This window comes from Acinonyx jubatus, chromosome C2, assembly GCF_027475565.1.
Source record: "Acinonyx jubatus isolate Ajub_Pintada_27869175 chromosome C2, VMU_Ajub_asm_v1.0, whole genome shotgun sequence".
Lineage (NCBI taxonomy): Eukaryota > Metazoa > Chordata > Mammalia > Carnivora > Felidae > Acinonyx > Acinonyx jubatus.
Genome location: NC_069384.1, coordinates 14075404 through 14094831, shown reverse-complemented (window position 1 = coordinate 14094831; position 19428 = coordinate 14075404). Strand labels below are relative to the sequence as shown.

The 19428-nt window shown below is 38.5% G+C and overlaps 3 protein-coding genes across 3 annotated transcripts; all 3 read right to left on the bottom strand.

Annotated features, from left to right (window-relative positions):
• Positions 1–9577: 9577 nt before the first annotated feature.
• LOC113594428 (keratin-associated protein 21-1-like) lies at positions 9578–10475 on the bottom strand. Its single transcript, XM_027041795.2, has one exon. The coding sequence runs from the start codon at positions 10438–10440 to the stop codon at positions 10105–10107; it is 336 nt and encodes a 111-aa protein (XP_026897596.2). The 5' UTR covers positions 10441–10475; the 3' UTR covers positions 9578–10104.
• Positions 10476–13870: 3395 nt separating this feature from the next.
• On the bottom strand, positions 13871–14580 carry LOC128315045 (keratin-associated protein 21-1-like). The gene has a single exon (XM_053220379.1). The coding sequence runs from the start codon at positions 14547–14549 to the stop codon at positions 14322–14324; it is 228 nt and encodes a 75-aa protein (XP_053076354.1). The 5' UTR covers positions 14550–14580; the 3' UTR covers positions 13871–14321.
• Positions 14581–16933: 2353 nt separating this feature from the next.
• LOC128315044 (keratin-associated protein 6-2-like) lies at positions 16934–18451 on the bottom strand. The gene has a single exon (XM_053220378.1). It carries the CDS (start codon positions 18411–18413, stop codon positions 18144–18146), a length of 270 nt encoding a protein of 89 aa, XP_053076353.1. The 5' UTR covers positions 18414–18451; the 3' UTR covers positions 16934–18143.
• Positions 18452–19428: the final 977 nt, after the last annotated feature.

Below are 19428 nucleotides of genomic sequence, written 5' to 3'. Positions count from 1 at the left end.
CCATCATCTTTGCAAAGGTAAAAGGCAAGTTCCAAGACCTGCTCACACTGAAGAGGAGGGAAGCATACAAGGATGCATGTCATTAGAGGTCACCTTTGAATTCAGCCTACCGACACCTGTGAATTTATTCCTTAAGTCCAACTAGTGATTACATTTCCTCCAGCTTTGATGATATCTATTGCAATAAGGCTCTAGGCTATAGACCTTTCCTGAAACGTATTACATCTTTTTCCCCTGTTCAGAGGCTATTTCCCTTTATGATGGACCAACTTCTATTCATCTTTCATATTTCAGCTAGAAGTTTCTCTCTCTTTCAGAAATATGCCTGACTCTTCTTTGTTTATTCTTTGTCTTGGCCTCTCTTCTGTTTTTTCCTTCTGTATTTTTCAAACACCTTTGTTATAATTATATTATAGCAATATTCTGATCTTTGTAGCTTGTAGGATTTTGTGTATGTGTCTTTTCCACACTTTTAGAAAGTGGGGCTAAAGTATTTTAATTCTCTGTCCATAGAACGTAATGAAATGTCCCTTATTAGGTACTCAACAAATGTGTGATGATTAAGACTACTCATTCCTCTAATTTATAAGAAGTGATTCTATTTCTTCCAAGGAGAATAATCTATCATCATCCTCTTGTGTCCTTCCTTTTGCTAAGCCTGCAATTTCTTTCAAGATTCAAGGAATACTGGGACGCCTGGGTGGCTCAATCAGTTGAGCATCTGACTCTTGGATTTGGCTCAAGTCATGATCTCATGGTTCCGTGAGTTCAAGCCCTGCATTAGGCTCTGCATGGACAGCGTGGAGTCAACCGGGGATCCTCTCTTTCTCGCCCTGTCTCTCTTACCTTCCCCACTCCCACTGTCTCTGTCTCTCTCAAAATAAATAAACTTAAAAAAAAAGATTCAAGGAATATTAAGAACACTGAATTTATTTAACCATGGGTGGTTGAATTTTGACTCCAGTTCTAACAGTCTTTCTGCCTCCCAAATGAAGATAGGATCTCTCAATCCAAAACATATTACATCTGGCTTCTCCCCCTAGATTTGGCAACATAAAAGTTTGTGGTCCTGTATTTTCCTGGTATTAGCATCACCATTATCACAATCAGGTCTCAAAGCTCAAATCCATTTCTAACCTATAGCATCCTACAATAGAACAGGAAATGGATATGTAACCCTGGTTAATTCTACCTCTCCCCCAAAATAACCCTAGTAATAGGGTTTTAGATCTATCCCATGATAGAGCACCTAATGAGGGAATCACTCTTATTTCAGATGGTGTCACTGAAAGATCTCTTGTGTTGAGAAATTTGTATGTTATGATCACCCATTCACCCCACCCCGATTAGTGTCTCTGGAAAGACACAGAACACATCTGTAATGCTAGTCTTATTGATTTTGCTATACCAGCCTTCCAGATATATAACTGCATATACTACCCTGAATTCCTTACCATTCTATGTGCAAAGAAAACACACGTACTTTTTAGATATTACCTTCTCTAGGATTTTCTCCCATCTTCTTCACTGATGATGTTTAAGATCTTATAGGTCCTACCTTCACAAAGTCCCTGATGCTCATCTGTTCCCTTTCATTATCTATCCTACCATCTAAACTCAGGTTCATTTAACCAGTCCCCAGGTCATTTCTGTACCTAATTATTGAGCCTTCTTTCCCTTCCCTTACAGCCCATTTTTTTCACGAGCATCATTTTCCCAAAGCAGACTTTTGAGGCGCGCGCGCGCGCGCGCGTGTGTGTGTGTGTGTGTGTGTGTGTGTTGAATACATGAGTGTGGTTAACACGGAAAGAGTGAAATGGATAGCTCCAGGATCATGAAACACAAATGCTTAAAAACAAACCTTTGAGTAAAATGAAGTAAGAACACATGACTCAGCCAAGAAGGTTCAATATTTTAGGGATGAAATACAAGATATGTAATATTCAGTATGTCATGGATACTGACCAGTCATAATGGAAGCCAGACATACATAACCAGAACGAAGAGTTTAGCATGAGCCCTGTCAATCTCTGAGGAGGTCACAGAAATAATACACAAAAATATGTCAATGACATGTATGACAGAAAAGATACACAAACTTGGGAGGAGCAGTAAAATGTGTTTTATTTGGAAATCATCACAATAGAGAAACATAGAATAAGAAGATAACAAGTTTAACCTTGGACAATGGCAAAAATGAGGTCTTCCTTCCAAAAACATAGAATAACTCAGACCCCCTCAATTACAATGAAGACTTTCAAGAAGACAGTCAGTTTACTGCAGACTCTGACTACTCTCTTCATTCAGATCTGGTGTGATTATGGACACTGAAACAAAAATGGCTTGGAATAATCGTCTTAGAGAAAAAGATGTATTTCAGTTATGTTCTAGCAGCAAGATGAATAACATCTTCTGTAGGAAAATGGTCTGCATCCACAGCAGGCAGAGCCATAGCCAGACTTGTATCCACAGCCATATCCACAGCCACTGCCAGAGCCGTATCCACAGCCATAGCCACAGCCATATCCAGAACCACAGCCACAGCCATAGCCACAGCCATAGCCACAGCTACCACATGAGTTTCTATAGTAGTTGCAACACATGGTGGCAAGAAATGAGCTTCAGTAGTTCTTTAGAAGAGCAGATGGAGGTTTCTGGAGTCTGAATGTCATGTCTTGCCCTGAGACCTTTATATACTACCAGAAAAGGGCGGAGCACACAACACAGACTTTGTAGCCGCATTACCACAGTAATTTCATTTTTTAAAAGCTCATCATTTTAAGGACAACAACTTTTTTCAGGTAGTTATGGCCAGGATTTGGCCCTAACTAGTCACGAGAATTACAGGAAAACAGACGTAACCCTCGTATTATAGGTCTGTGGAATGTTAACAAACCTAATTTAGATTTTCACTCCAGGGGGCACTAGCCCTCCTGCAATTCCAGATAAACATACGTGGGCACTGAGAGATGCTCCAGCATCTCCTCTCAGGTTCAACAGGAAAGCATCGTGGCTGGAAGTGAGAGGCAAACAGCAGGTGTATTAGGTGACACATTCTCCAGTTACATCTACAAGAAAGTGGAGGGAACCCAGGTAGAATGGCTGGAGCAAGAGACAGGTGAGGAGAAGATCTAAATTAGTATAAATCAGGGATCTGATGCAAAATATCAAAATAAAAACAACCATTATTTTATCCAATATAATATAATCCACTCTATTTAAGACATTTTTCAGTATGACATATATTTTTAAATGTTTATTACTTATTTTTGATAGAGAGAGAGACAGAGTGTGAGCAAGGGAGGGGCAAAGAGAGAGGGAGACACAGAATCCAAAGCATGCTCCAGGCTCCAAGCTATCAGCACAGAGACCAATATGGGGCTTAAACTCATGGACCACTAGATCATGACCTGAGCCGAAGTCAGGCATTTAACCAACTGAGCCACCCAGGTGCCCCAGTATGACATATTGTTTTGAAATATCTGCCACTTGCATTGCCAAAATTTTATCTGCCCCACATTCTACTGATTCATTAAAACACAGCTTAGACTATACCCTGTATAGGAAGCATTCCTGGAGTACATGTATTAAGCATAATTCCTCTGTTCTTCCATAGTTTACCTTTATTGTGGTACTGAATATGTTGTATTAGCATGCTGTGTTTTAATTATCTGATTCCCTTCATCGATTGTGTGTTATTTAAGGCCAATAACTGTCTTTATTTTCTGTGAATCTAAAGAACTAGGTAACTCACTAACTGTTGAACGAGAGTCTATGAGATTTCTTCCACCTGTAAAATTATTGTTATTTTAATGGATAGGATGTTATATAAGAAAAATAATTATTAGAAGAACAACAATAATTATTATTAACATTTATATTTCTTTCTATAGCTTTTGAGTTACACTCAGATTTATCACTTCATCTGAATCTGACAAAAACAACATAAAGTAGGAAATTGTGGTGTGCATTTTTACACACGTTCCAGATGAGAAAAAGGAGGCTGAGGATACTTAAGTCTTGCCCAAGGATGATAAGTTATTTAGGGGTAGAGTTGAATTCTCTCAATCCTCCCTATAACATAAAAGCTAGGACAGGACCCATGAATTTTTTTTCATGAATTATTTTTTCCTTCAGTGTTTCAAAAGCGAAATATTCACTTTGTCTGACTGAGATTGCCAGTATTTTGCAACTTTTCTCTTACACTTCTGTCATCTGGATTTTGTTTCTTTACGATCTTCATCTCACAGCCAAAGCAGACAACTCAGCCTGCTCTCAGACCTGCTCCAGGACTCCTCTTAAGCACCACATGGTGGTACTAGGACTGTCCCTCTGCATCTGCAATCTCTGTCTACTGAGAGGACAATCTTCATAACATTTTGTAAGTCAGCATTTAAGTAGAAATGACGGTAACTTTTCTAGACATCTCAAATTTTAGTCAATATAGATTAAAAGCATCTGGATCCACAAGTGCGATGTCAAAATTAAAACCTGAAACATTCTAGATTGCCTTCTAATTATGACTGTCCCAATTTTCATAATTCTTTCCACTAAAACATATTCAACATTGGCTCCATTCCTGAAAACTCCATGACCCCTTGACATTTCACATCACCTGCTTTCTAAACCATCTTTGGTATGATCGTATTTACCCTCATCATTCCGTTGATTCTTTTTCCAGACAGTGACTAAACAATGTTGCAAGAATTTTTGAAGACGTACATCATGCAAGTGCTATTCTAGGGCATAGGATATTGAATAAAAAGTATGTATCTAGAGCTCAAGGATGAGTTCTGTGCTTTAGAAACTCTAGGGAGAGTGAATCATCATTTCCATTAGACCATTCTTTATGTTTCCACCTCATGCTACATGAAATATTAGATTGTATTCAATGTTTCCTCTTCCTTCCCCATTAGCTCTTCAATATGCTGCAACCAATACCTATGGTTATCACCTCCCCCTTAGTAAAAACTTTTTTTATTATAGATCTCACCCCTTCTGCCAAATCGAATGGAAACTTCTCTACTAATTAATAGAAATTGATACAAAAAAAAAACAGGACCCAATCATCAGAAAATAAACTACTTTACTAATACCCATTAATTTGTTATAAAAAGTACATTGACAAACACAATGTCAATTTACTTGGCATCAAAACATATGTCAGAGTTCATAACTATGGAATACATGTATGATAGATGTACAGAACATCTACCTTGGGAGTCTAACACTATGTATCTGACATGAGAATATTGGGATTATGGGTTAAAATTCTGGAATTATCAAAATACTGCCAATATTAATAGATATAATATATAAGGTTGAGCCATGTACAAAGTTTTAGGTTAAAATGGTTAAATGTCAGCCACTTCACTATGAGCAACCTAATAATAAATATAATAACAAAAATGTACTGCATTCTCACAGTGGTAGAGTTTTGCATATTTTATTTATTTTGTACTTTCAACAATCCTGATTTAGCACTCTTTTAGCATTTTACCTCTGAATATACTGAGGCTCAGAGGTGTTAAATAATATCAGCTAATAACTGATGGAGCTAAAGCACAAGTAGTGTGACTCTGGATCCTGGACCCTTAATCACTATCCACGCAATTTTCTCCTTGGAAGTGTAATCATTGGGATGGCCTTGAGGACATGATATTTTGCAGAAGGAGAATGTGGTTAAATCCAACGTTTCATGCAAGGGGAACGTAGATACCAACTTAAGATAAGCTCTAAAGATTTCTGGACATAAAGAAATATTGTAACCCCTCTTACTGATTTCTGTGGAGTTTTATTTTTCTTTTTCGGGTTTATAAATAATACATCCACATTTTAAAACTTTCAAAAAAGTAAGTTTATTCTCAATAACAAGAGGCATGTGGGCAGTGGCCTGCCATTTAATTGTTTAATGACCTCTGCTGAAGGTAGGGGGTCTGATTTGCCAATTTCCGTGATGTAAATATTCTTAGCATGACTAGTTTCAGATTAAATGGCTTACAAAATTCCTGAAAGTCTATATCATCTTTTGATACTCTAATAAATTAACTTTCATGTTTACAACTTAAATCAATATGCCACTTCTTTTGTGTTTGGGGTAAGGAAGGTATCCATCTTTTCTTTATCCTAAACAGTAAATTGATTAATCCCATTTACTGAACAAACTATCTCAAATGAAAACCTTGTTACTAAGCACCCCTGAAGTCTTTAGCACTGGCTATTGTGGTCTTACTTCCCCAGAATGATCTACTCCCTATACCTTGATAACAGGTGGACAAACACAGCTTCTCTTCTAGTCCGAAGTCCTCACTGGCCAGCTTGTTGTGACTTTATAGAGCCAAACTGTACAGTAGGAATGTATCATTAAACACATGCATTTTAGAATTTTCCAGTAGCCACATTTTAAAAAAATAAAAAGAAACAGATGGATTGATTTTGTAGCATATTTTACTTAACCTAATATATTCAAAATATTATAACAATATTTAACCAATATTTTTAAATTATTCGATATATAGTTTTAATTCTTTTTTATACCAAGTCTTTGAAATCTAGTGTGTACTTTATACTTCAATGCATTTCATTTTGGACTAGCCATATTTCAAGTGCTCAATGGTCATATCCCTCTAGTGGCTACCATCTTGGACAATGCAACTTAAGAGAATCTCAGAATTCCTATATGGGTGTAATACTGATTATAAGCTTTCCAACAGAGGTTACTACTTAAGCAGTAAGCTGTCAACTTATTCATTTCTTTTTAAAATTCCTCTTCCTTGAATTTTATTTTCCTTCACGTGTAGCAGATCAATTTCAACTCATCCTTCATGGCTTTGCTCATATGTCATTCTCCTTTAGAAGCAATATCTTGTCTAGTACTCCTTTTCTACATTATGACTCATTTTGGCTTCTCCTTTGAATTCTTCCTCAGCATCCCTATAACACCTATAAACAGGCATGCTATAATGTGAGTGTATGATTTATTATTTTGTATCCAAATGAATATCTTTAATTATTGGAAGAAGGAACTGTGTGTTCTTTGTGCCTCTGTCCCCAACATTAATCATAACATGTAGCTGGATCATGGATGTTAAAATTTGTTAAATTACCAAAAGAACAAATGCCTGATTTTATAATTTAGTACATCAACAATATGCAATAGCTCATCAAAGAAAAAGATCTTGAGTTTCTTCATGAAGAAGCTTTAATGCTTAAATCATTGCCTGATTATAAGAAGTAATCACTTTTATCAATGGTATCCATTTCCTCCATTATGTGACCCAATGTCTGAAGCCATATCTTCATTTTTCCCAGCCTTCCCTGATGAATGGTACACACACACACACACACACACACACACACGAACTATCTCTGATTTTATCAACCCTATCTCTCTTTTACAATTTTAATTTCCTTGTTTACTCAAGATGAGAGTCATAATTATTTTGGGTTTTTTTTATTTTATATAAAAGAGTATTTTAATTCTTATCCTTAGGAACTACAAAGAATATACATGATTTGGAAATGAGACTGTACCAAACAATGGCCAAAGAAAAATCATCCACTCTATGCCTTTTCTTTGGTCTGGTCACTCAGAAATACGTTATCAGCTATGATTGCTGTTGCTTGTCACCTCACATTAATTTTATCCGTGTATTCGCCATAATCTACTGTCCCTTACATGTAAATTCCGGACCCCTTTTTCACATACTGGTATACCATATCTCTGAGATCTGGTTGGAATACTGATATTCTGCACCATGTTGTCTTTTGACTGACATCACCCATTTGGTATATTCCAGTCTCCCCTGACCACCACATCTCATTCATCGCTAGAGAAAATATTGTGACCAGGTTTTTCCCTTCCACCTGTCTCATGATGGGGTCCTGACCCACCCACCCACTTTTCCTACGATTTAGTTTTTGGTCTTCCCACCTACCAAAGAACTTGTGGTTCCCTCCCTCTCTCACCAACTGTGACATTCTACACAATTGTTTGTTGACTAAGAGAGTCAGAATATTTGTGATTTGAACATATATTTAATGTTACTTCGTGAAGACTGATGTTTGGATATGTAAATGACCTTATAATACTTAAAAAAATAGTATCCCCACATTTTTAAAAATGTCTGTGATGACAAAGGCCATATGAAACAATGAGTAGATTTTCAACCACAAGCAATCACTAGAAGTAGCTTCTCTTCTTTGTAAGACTAAATGTATATTATGCAAAGCAGTCAGTCCTCAGCTCCGACTAACAAATGTTCCATCACTGAAAACTGTCCAACTCTTGAAAGCACCCCAGTTTCCTCATCAGTAAGACACATTATATGCTGGGTATAGCCTCATTCCGGGGCTGACCTTGATGGCAGAACCATCTTCCTTGGAATTGGCCATGTTGTGGAGTCTCCAAACTCCAGGAACCTCAGATTCACACTTTGTGAAGTGACCTTTGTCATGGGGATGGGTCAGTGAGTCATTTTTCACTGCTGGTTGAAATTGAGTCTGAAAAGACATTTTTATTGTAAGATCTACATGTTAGAGTTCTGGAAAGGCATATGAGGAAAAACCCTGAAGTCAGACCCCAACAAACTCATAGACTCTCAAACTCAGAAAGGACTGGGCTTTTCATCCCATTCTTATCTCCACCGAGTAGGGCACTCAAAGACACCTTTAAAGCACTAGTCCTTGTACTTTCAAACTGGTAGTTATGGCACCACTGATCATACCCAAAACTTAATGAATTTCTCTTTCCTTTTACACTTCCTACTGTCCTTTCTAGACTTTCTTAAAACTGCCAAAATTTCAGACGACACAAAACTTCAAAATACTGCCCAGAACTGTATCCAATACTTCAAACTGCACTCTCTTCCCCAGGAGGCTGTTTTATTTCCACCATAACAATCATCCATTTAAATTTATTTTAATTATGGGCACCTGGGTGGCTCAGTCGGTTGAGCATCTGACTTCGGCTCAGGTCATGATCTCACGGTTTGTGAGTTCAAGCCCCATGTCGGGCTGTGTGCTGACAGCTCAGAGCCTGGAGCCTGCTTCAAATTCTGTGTCTCCCTCTCTCTCTGCTCCTCCCCCGCTCAGGCTCTGTCTCTCTTTCTCTCTCTCTCCTTCAAAAACAAATTTTAAAAAAACATTACATTTATTTTAATTCTTACTTTTCTTTTTATTATCACCTACTAGAATGTAAACACTCTGACAGCAGGAAACCCGTCTACAATGTTGGACCTGTATCTTCAGTGTGTAAGACAGTTCCCTTTCAAAAATATTCAAAACTATTTGCCAGTTAAGTGACTAATATCAATTTCACAAACTCAATATATGCAAACAAATGTGTTTGCACTTGCATCAAAATGCAGATGACATGATACCACATTTTTATTCTACTTATCCTTTCCTTAGTTATTCATTCATCACCTGAGTCTGCTTCCAATTTCTCATTAATCCTGGGAACTCTCTTCCATTCCATTTATCCTTTAAGTGCTCAAGCCACACCTCCGCTCCTTTGGGCTTCTGTCACAGCCTCCTGAAGAGGTGACATCCCACCTCATCTTTCCCCTTCACCTCCATTCTAGATACAGTGTGATTTTCAGGACTCAGTTATGAAATACTGTGTAAGGGCTGAGTATGAAGGATGCAAGAAATAGGTGGAGAAGACATTATCTCTGATGTACATAAGAGAAGAAATGCTTGTATTGTATCAAGGAGAAAAGTCGAGGGTTCATGAAATATATTGTCAGCTGGATTTCAAGAGACACCATAACACCTCAAAAAAAGGAGTAATTCACAGGATGTGTTAGAAGCAAAGAACCATTTTTATTGAGAATAAGGGATTTGCCTAGCTGTGGAATGTTTGGATCATTGCCACAGTCACAAAACAGAATCCAGATTAAGGGAGTAAAGCCCAATGTATGGAAAACAGTAAGATGATACTACACAGCCACAAGATGCCATCCTACAAATGTTAATGGTGGTCAAATCTTCTACAAAGCATGCAATTTCTTACATATAGAAGTCTTGGGGTATGGATTCTTGAATCAGCCTTCTCTTAAGGCGTGTCATTTCAGAAGCAAGTGGGGTTTGAACAGTGATGTTCTAGCAGCAAGAAGAATAACATCTTCTATAGAAAAATGGCCGGTAGGCACAGCAGCTGGAGCCATAGCCATAGCCACAGCCATATCCAGTGCCATAGCCACAGCAGGAGCCATATCCACAGCCAGAGCCACAGCCATACCGTGAGCCATATCCACAGCCATATCCAGTACCAGAGCCACAGCCATAGCCTGTTCCATAACCACAGCCATAATAGGGGCCACATCCACAGCCATAGCCATATCCACAGCCATAGCCACAGGAGTTGCCGTAGTTGCAACACATCTTGTCAAGAGAAGAGAATTCACGTGGGTTGCAAGAGGATGTGGTGAAGTGCATGTCTTCTACTAGCCTTGGACCTTTATATACTGCCAGTAATTGACAGAGCATGCCATTCATCCCCTGACTTACCCAACAAATATGTAAGCAACTATGCTGTGCCAGTAACTGTCAACAATCAGTAATGTCTTGGGTAAAATAAACTGTTTATTTGGGGGTGACTCTCATTTTATTTAAAGAGCAACAATGTTTTTAACTTTATTTATTTTGAGAAATAGAGCATGAGCGGAAGGGAGGCAGAGAGACAGAGGGAGAATCCCAAGCAGGCTCCGCTCTGTCAGCGCAGAGTCCAATCTCATCAACTCAAGAACCATGAGATCATGACTTGAGCTGAAATCAAGAGTCAGATGCTTACCAGACTGAGCCACCCAGGTGACCCTATTTAGAGAGCAGCATTTTAATTTACTCTGCCAAAGAATTATCTCAGTAGCATCATGTGCTCTACATAGAACAGATACCAAACTTCACAACCTCCTATCTTTTAATATATTTCATATAACAAGTTTAGGGGGAATTTAGGAAAATTTTGTCCCTCTTGATCTCTCCTCCTTCTCAAAACATCTACCTCTGCCCTTGGGGAAGGGAATAACTCCCAACTCCTTTCTGGAATCATCACAACTTCTTGGCAGGCTTCTTGCACCCAGATACCTACTGTATATGCCTACTGTCTCCTTGTGGGAGAAACCAGGGATGATGATAATATCAGGGCACAGAACAACCCCCAACAACATTGAAAGATCTAATGTCAGGTGTCAATAGTGCTGAGATTCAGAAACCTTGGTTTATAACATCGCATCTATAAACTACGTTCTTTCTCTTTTTTTCTCATTTTTTTAAAGTTTATTTATTTTTGAGAAAGAGACAGAGCATGAGCAGGGGAGGAGCAGAGAGAGAGGGAGACACAAAATCTGAAGCAGGCTGCAGGCTGCGAGCTGTCATCACAGAGCCTGATGTGGGGTTCAAACTCACAAACCGCAAGATCATGACCTGAGCTAAAGTCGGACGCCCAATGGACTGAGCCACCCAGGTGCCCTAGGTTCTTTCTTTATTGCTGTCTAAGTCCAAATATTCCTTTCTTCTCAACTGAACCAAGCATCTGACCTTTCCATCAGCAGATGTGTAGTTAAAAAAAAAGTTGTTTACTTTTTGTTTGTGATGTTTTTGGTTATTTTTGTTGTCTAAGTCACTATTTTCAGGTTCAGGCACAATCCAAAATTTAACTTTTTACTATAACAGCTATGAAATCCGTGTTGGAAGTACAAACTCAGGAAGATTATTCCTTATACTCCACTTTCAAATTTCAACAATAAAGTAATGAGTGCCAACAAGTCCTTTATCGAGTGCTTTCAACAGAGATTTTTCATAAAGCTGCTGATTTTCTTTTCTGAGAACTTTAATTATTAGACATTTTTCCTTCAGTTAAGAATACTTCCAACTGATTTTTCTTATACTGGTCACTGGTCTGTTCGATTATTCTGCTATGTGTCATCACTAACAAGAAGCTTAAAGAAAACATATCCCACGCAATTGTTCTTTACCTTTTATTTTCTCTCCTTTTCTGTCAGTCTTGAAATTCAAAATGACAAATTCTAATGCAAAGGTTCCCTAGAATAAACATGTGAATTTTCAAAAACCCACTTTCTGGTCACAATATGCCTGATCTATTGAAAATCATTCCTATATTTATTGCATTATTTCTAGTACATTTCCATTCAGATCTCTGGATACTGATCCATAACAGCAGAAAAAAAATCTATATTTTGTACATCTCTGAGTCACAAGTTCTAAGTAGAGTGCCTGGCATGTAATTTGAAATCAATCAATATTTCCACCAATAAAAACAGATGCATTAAAACAAAATATGTTCTAACATTGGAGTGTTCCCATTTTACTCAAGCTGAAACTTTCAAATGTTCTGTGACTAAGAGAGTCACAAATTTCACATTTTGAAGATATGTGTTAGCTTACAAAAACATATTTCCAGAGGTATAAATTATCTTAAATGTTTCATAAATGATCGGCACTTCACTACACATGTAAATTTTGATATACATGCCTAATTAATGATATTCTGCCCTCCTCCAGAAAGTATTCAATGACAAGGAACATAATGAAACCATAAGTTAGATGTTCAGTGAACTTCATTATCAGAATTCCCTACCCATCTTTGTAGGGTTTCCCCACTCATATTGACCCAAAGGACAGTCAGTCCCCAGATCTGACTTAAAGATGTTCCATCTGTGAAAAATGTCCAACTCTTGAAAGAAACCATGTCTCTTCATCAGCAGAACACTTTATATCCTGGGCATAGCCTCACTCCAGGGCTGACCTTGATGGCAGCACTATCTTCCTTGGAATTGGCCATGTTGTGGAGTCTCCAAGCTCCAGGTACCTCAGACTCAGACTTTATAATGACCCTTGTCATGGAGATGAGTTAGTGAGTCGCTTTTCACTGCTGGCTGAATTTGACTCTGAAAAATATTTTCTACTGTAGGATCTAAAGGTTAGAGTTCTGGAATGGCACATGTGGAAAGGACATTGAAAACAGACCCCAAAAAACTAGTAGGTTCTCAAACTCAGAAAGAACTGGGCTTTACATCCCATTCTTATATCTGTAGCAAGTAATGCCGTAAATGCTACCATTAAAGCACAGGTCCTTGCTTTTTTCAACTGAAAATTGTGGCAGCACTGATCATACCCAAAACTTAATGAATTTCTTTTCCGCCCTTCTTATTTAGTGCTGTCCTTTCTAGTCATTCTGTCAACTTGGGTCAGTTCATTTGACACAAAACATCAAAATACCTCCCTGAACTATCTCTCCAATATTTCAACCTTCATTGTCTTTCCCAAGAAGCTGTTTTATTCCCTCCAAGTAAATTATGTGTCTAAATTTATCATAATTAATTTGTAGAATATTTATTAAAACAAACAAAATGTATGCACTCTGAGGGTAGGAAATTCATCTACAATTTTTGTACTGTGTATTCAGTGTGTCCGATGGTTCTCTTTCAAACACATTCAAAAGTATTTGTCAATTAAGTAACTTAAATCAATTTCCTCAAACTCAATTTATGCCAACAAATATATTAGCAAATCCATCCAATTCAGATGATATGATACCATGCTTTTATTCTAACTTACCCTTTCCTTGGTTCTTTACACTTCACCTGAGGCAGCTTCCAATTTTGCAGAAATACCAGAAACTCTCTCTTCCATCACATTCACCCTTTAAGTGATCAGGCCACACCTCCTTTCCCTTGGGCTTCTGTCACAACCTCCCAAGAGGTGCCATCCCTCCTCGTCCTCATCTTTTCCCTACACATCCATTCTACCTACAGTGTGATTTCCAGGGCACAGTTCTGCAATACTGTGTGATTTGTGTTGGAGTGTTAAGGATATGAGACTTAGGTAGAGAAGACATTATATCGATGCATGTAAGAGAAGAAATGCTTGTAGGATATCCAGAAAGAGACCCGGGTACATGAAATATATTGTCAGCCCAATTTTCAAGAGAAGCCATAACACCTCAAGATATGAGGCTTTCTCAAAAGAGACTAGAGACATTTGATAGAAGGAATGAAACATTTTTATTGACAATAAGGGGATTGCCCAAATGTGCAATGTACGGATCCACACCACAGTCACAACACAGAATGCATACTAAGGGAGTAAGAACAACACTTTTTGGAAAACTGTTAGATGATACTCGATAGCCTCAAGCCACAAGATGCCATGCTACAAATGTTACTGGAGGTCAAATCTTCTATGACACATGCAATGCTCTCGATATATAAATCTCGATATATAAATATAGATCCTTGAATGAGCCTTCTCTTAGGGCATGTCATTTCAGAAGGGAGTAGGGCTTGGACAGTGATGTTCTACCAGCAAGAGGAATAACATCTTCTATAGCAAAATGGATGGGAGCCACAGCAGCTGGAGCCATAGCTATAGCCACAGCCATTTCTGGTGCCATAGACACAGCCATACCCTGAGCCATAACCACAGCCATAACGGAGGCCATAACCACAGCCATAATAGGGACCACATCCACAGCCATAGCCATATCTGCAGCCATAGCCACAGGAGTTGCCGTAGTTGCAACACATCTTGTCAAGAGAAGAGAATTCACGTGGGTGTGAGAGGATGTGGTGAACTGTGTGTCTTCTACTAGCCTTGGACCTTTATATACTGTCAGTAATTGGCAGAACATACCATTCATCCCCTGACATACCCAACAAATATATAAGCATTTCTCATATGCCACTCACTGTCAACAATCAATAAATGTCTTGGGAAATGTGACTTCATTCTGTTGGAGTCTCCAGTTATATTTAAAGAACAGCATTTTAATTTGCTCTGCCAAAGAATTCTCTCACTAGAATCATGTGCCATACATAAAACTGGTATGCATCTTCACAACTTGCTGTCATTTAATTTACCTTATATATCATCGTTGAGGGACATTTAGGAAAATTTTGTCCTCTTGATCTCTCCTCTTTCCTAAACTATCTACTTGTCCCCATAGGGAAGGAAATAACTCCCATCTCCTTTCTGGAATCATTGCAAATTTTTGCCTGCCTTCTCACAACCAGATACCTACTGCAGATATCTACTAGCTCCAAGTGTGATAAACGAGGTTGATGCTAATTCCAGCCAACAGGATAAAGCCCAACAACACTGGAACATCTGCTGCACAATGCCAATAGTGTTGAGATCTAGAAACCTTGTTTTGTAACCTCACATCTATATATTCTCTCTTTACTGGTGTCTAATCCAAATCCTTCCTTTTTTCTCAACTAAACCCTTTATCCAATCATTCCATTACCAGACATGAAGTCGAAAGTGAAGGAAGGAAGGAAGGAAGGAAGGAAGGAAGGAAGGAAGGAAGGAAGGAATTAGAAAGAAAGAAAGAAAGAAAGAAAGAAAGAAAGAAAGAAAGAACGGACGGACGGACGGAAGGAAGGAAGGAAGGAAGGAAGGAAGGAAGGTGTCCCTGTTTTTTGTTTGTATGGTTGTTTCTTGGGATATTTCTGCTCATCTTGGGTGTCCTGGCTTTACATCAATCACCTTTCCATGAATCTGGCAGAATCCAAATTTGTATTACTTTTTACTGTGACAACTATAAAATCCAAGCTGGAAGGGAGAACAAACTCAGGAAGATCATTCCTTCTACTCCACGCTAAAATTTCCCATCAAAGAAATGTGTGACATCCAGTCTTTTACTCAATGCTTTCACCTGGGAATTTCATAAAACTGCTGATTTCCTTTCCTGTGATCTTTTCTTGGTTGACAGTATTTCCTACTACATTTAGACTGGTCTATCTGATCACTCTGCTGTAATTCACCCCTTACCAGAAGTTTAAGGAAAATATACCCACTACAATTGTTCTTTAGATTAATGTTTTCTACTTTTCTACCATTCTTGAAATTCATAACTATAAGCTCTAATGCACAAAATACCTAGAATACACACTTTACTTTTCTAGCATGCTCTTTCTTGTCACAATACTCCCGAACTATTGGAAAAGTTGTCTAGCTTTCTTGCAGTATCTAGTAACTTTCCATTCAGGTTTCTGAAAACAGATCCATAATGACAGAAAAATAATCTCTTATTCTGTGCACCCCTCTTTACCGATGAAGTAGAGCCGGGCACATAATTTGAATTCCGTCAATATTTCCCCAGTAAAGAAATGCATTAAAACAAAAAGGTGTTCAAGTGTTGGTGTGCCATTAGAAGTTATAAGATGATTCTATGTATTATCACAATGTTCTCATTCCAATCTACTCTTTCCATCCTGAAAGTCTCAAAAGTTTTTAACTAGTGAGACTCAAATATCACATTTTGAGGATACTTGTCAGTTTATGAACACCTTGTGACAGATGTGCAAGTTATCTTATACCTAATAAATTTTTGACACTTTATGGATATGTAAATTGTGATATAAATGCCTAACTGATGATGTTCTTCCCTCCTTCAGAAAGCCTTCAAAGACAAGGAACAATATGGAACAATGAGTAGATTTTAACAAACTGTAATTATTAGAATTCCTTTCCCCTGTCTGTAGGATTTACCCACCCTTGACTAACCCAGAGCACAGGCAGTCCTCAGAACAGACTTACGATGTTCCATATTGAAAACTTCAAACCCTTGACAGAAGCTCTGTTTCTTCCACAGCAGGACACTTAATATCCTGGGCATAGCCTCATGCCAGGGCTGAACTTGATGGCAGGGTTATCTTCCTTGGAATTGGCCATGTTGTGGATGGAAGCTTTTAGTTCCAGTGTCCTCAGACTCAGACTTTCTTCAGTGACTTTTGTCATGGAGATGAGACAGTGAGTCATTTTTTCTGCTGGTAGAAATTAAGTCTGAAGAGACTTTTTTCTGATGTATGCTCTAACTGTTAGAGTTCTGGAAGGCACATGAGGAAAAGACACTTTGGTAAGAACCCAACACAATCGTAAGCTCGCAAACTCCCAATCTATCCCTTGCTTTTTTCCACTACAAATTGTGGCATCACCAATCAAACCCCAACCTTCATGAATTTCCCTTTCCCTTTATACTTACAACTGTTCTTTCTAGTATTTCTTTCAAATGGCATCAGTTCATTTGACACAAAATGTTAAAATACCTCCTTGAACTATCTTCTCAATCCTTCAGCCTGCAATCTCTTCCCCAGTAAGATGTCTTATTGCCTCCATAAGGATGATCTCTCCAAATTAACTTCAACTAATTCCTACTTATTTTTAAATATCACCATTAGAATGTCAACACTCTGAGAGCAAGAAAATACTCCACAATATTCCTCCTGTATCTTCAGTGTGTAAGATAGTTCCCTTTCAAAAGCATTCTAAACTATTTGTGACTTAAGTGACTGAAATCAATTTCCTCACTCTCAATATATGACAACAAATACATCCGGACTTCCATTAAATTACAGATGATACAATACATCTTTTTTCTAAATTATCCTTTCCTTAGTTCATTAGACACCTGAGTCCATTTCTAATTTCTCATTGATCTGGAAACTCTCTCTTCCATTCCATTCATCCTTGAAGTACTCAGGACACACCTCCTCTCCCTGGACCTTGTCTCACAACCTCCAAAAGAGGTAACATCCCTCCTTGCCTTTCCCCTCCACCTCCATTCTACATGGAGTGTGATTTCCAGATGAAAGTTCTGAAATACTCTGTCATTTGTGTTGAGTTGTGAGGGCCTGGGCTTGAGGGGTGCAAGGCACTAGTAGAAAAGGCATTTTCTCTGATGCACATAAGAGAAGAAAGGCTCCCATTATATGAAGGAAGAGCCCTCATGTTCATGAAACATATTGTCACCTAGATATTCAAGTGGCATCATAATACCTCAAAAAAGGAGTAATTCATAAGCAAAATCACAGAGATATATTAGAAGCAAAGAATCATTTTTATTGAGAATAAGGAATTTGCCCAACTGTGGGGTGTTAGGCTTGTTGCCACAGTCAGATGACAGAATCCAGAGTAAGGGAATAAACACCAACATTTAGAAAACAGTCAGATGATACCACACAGCCTTGAGGCACAAGATGCCATTCTAGAAATGTTGCTTGGAAGTGAGAGCCTCTGTGAAGCATGCAATTTTGTGGATATAGAAAATGTGAGGTATGAATCCTTGATTCAGCCCTCTCATTAGATGTGTCTTATTTAGGGGACAATGGGGTGATGTTCTAGCAGCAAGAAGAATAACATCTTCTATAGCAAAATGGCCGGTAACCATAGCAGCCGGAGCCATAGCCACAACCACAGCCATATCTGGGGCCGTAGCCACAGCAGGAGCCATATCCCCAGCCATATCCACAACCAGAGCCACAGCCATACCGGGAGCCATATCCACATCCATAGCCAGGTCCATAACTCCAGCTGTAATAGGGGCCATAGCCACAGTCGTAGCCATAGCCACAGCCATAGCCACAGGAGTTGCCGTAGTTGCAACACATCTTGTCAAGAGAAGAGAATTCACGTGGGTGTGAGAGGATGTGGTGAACTGAGTGTCTTCCACTAGCCTTGGACCTTTATATACCGTCAGTAATTGGCAGAACATACCATTCATCCCCTGACATACCCAACAAATATGTAAGCACTTCTGGTATGCCACTCACTGTCAACAATCAATAAATGTCTTGGGAAATGTGACTTCATTCTGTTGGAGTCTCCACTTATATTTAAAGAACAGCATTTTAATTTGCTCTGCCAAAGAATTCTCTCACCAGAATCATGGGCCATACGTAAAACTGGTACCCACCTTCACAACTTGTTGTCATTTAATTTACCTTATGTTCATGGTTGAGGGACATTTAGGAAAATTTTGTCCTCTTGATCTCTCCTCTTTCCTAAACTATCTACCTGTCCCCATAGGGAAGGAAATAACTCCCATCTCCTTTCTGGAATCATTGTAAATTTTTGCCTGCCTGCTCACACCCACATACCTACTGCAGATACCTAGTAGCTCCATGTGTGATAAACGAGGGAAGATGCTAATTCCAGCCAGCAGAACAAAGCCCAACAACACTGGAACTTCCTCTGTACAATGCCAATAGTGTTGAGATCTAGAAACCTTGGTTTGAATCTCACATCTCTATATTCTCTCTTTATTGGTGTCTAATTCCAAATACTTCCTTTTTTTCTTAATAAACCCTTTATGGAATCATTCCATTACCAGAAATGAAGTCAAAAAGGAAGGAAGGAAGGAAGGAAGGAAGGAAGGAAGGAAGGAAGGAAGGAAGGAAGAAATGGAGGTGTCTCTGCTTTTTGTTTGTATGGTTGTTTCTTGGGATATTTCTGCTCTTCTTGGTTGTCTATGCTTTACATCAATCACCATTTTATGAATCTGGCAGAATCCAAAATTTGGATTACTTTTGACTGTGACAACTAAAAAATGCAAGTTGCAAGGGAGTACAAACCCAGGAGAATCATTCCTTCTACTCCTCACTAAAATTTCCCATCAAAGAAATG

Bases quoted from the DNA above. Each gene is read 5' to 3' on its own strand.
- LOC128315045 (XM_053220379.1), bottom strand. From the start codon at position 14,549: ATGTGTTGCAACTACGGCAACTCCTGTGGCTATGGCTGCAGATATGGC.
- LOC128315044 (XM_053220378.1), bottom strand. From the start codon at position 18,413: ATGTGTTGCAACTACGGCAACTCCTGTGGCTATGGCTGTGGCTATGGC.
- LOC113594428 (XM_027041795.2), bottom strand. From the start codon at position 10,440: ATGCACTTCACCACATCCTCTTGCAACCCACGTGAATTCTCTTCTCTT.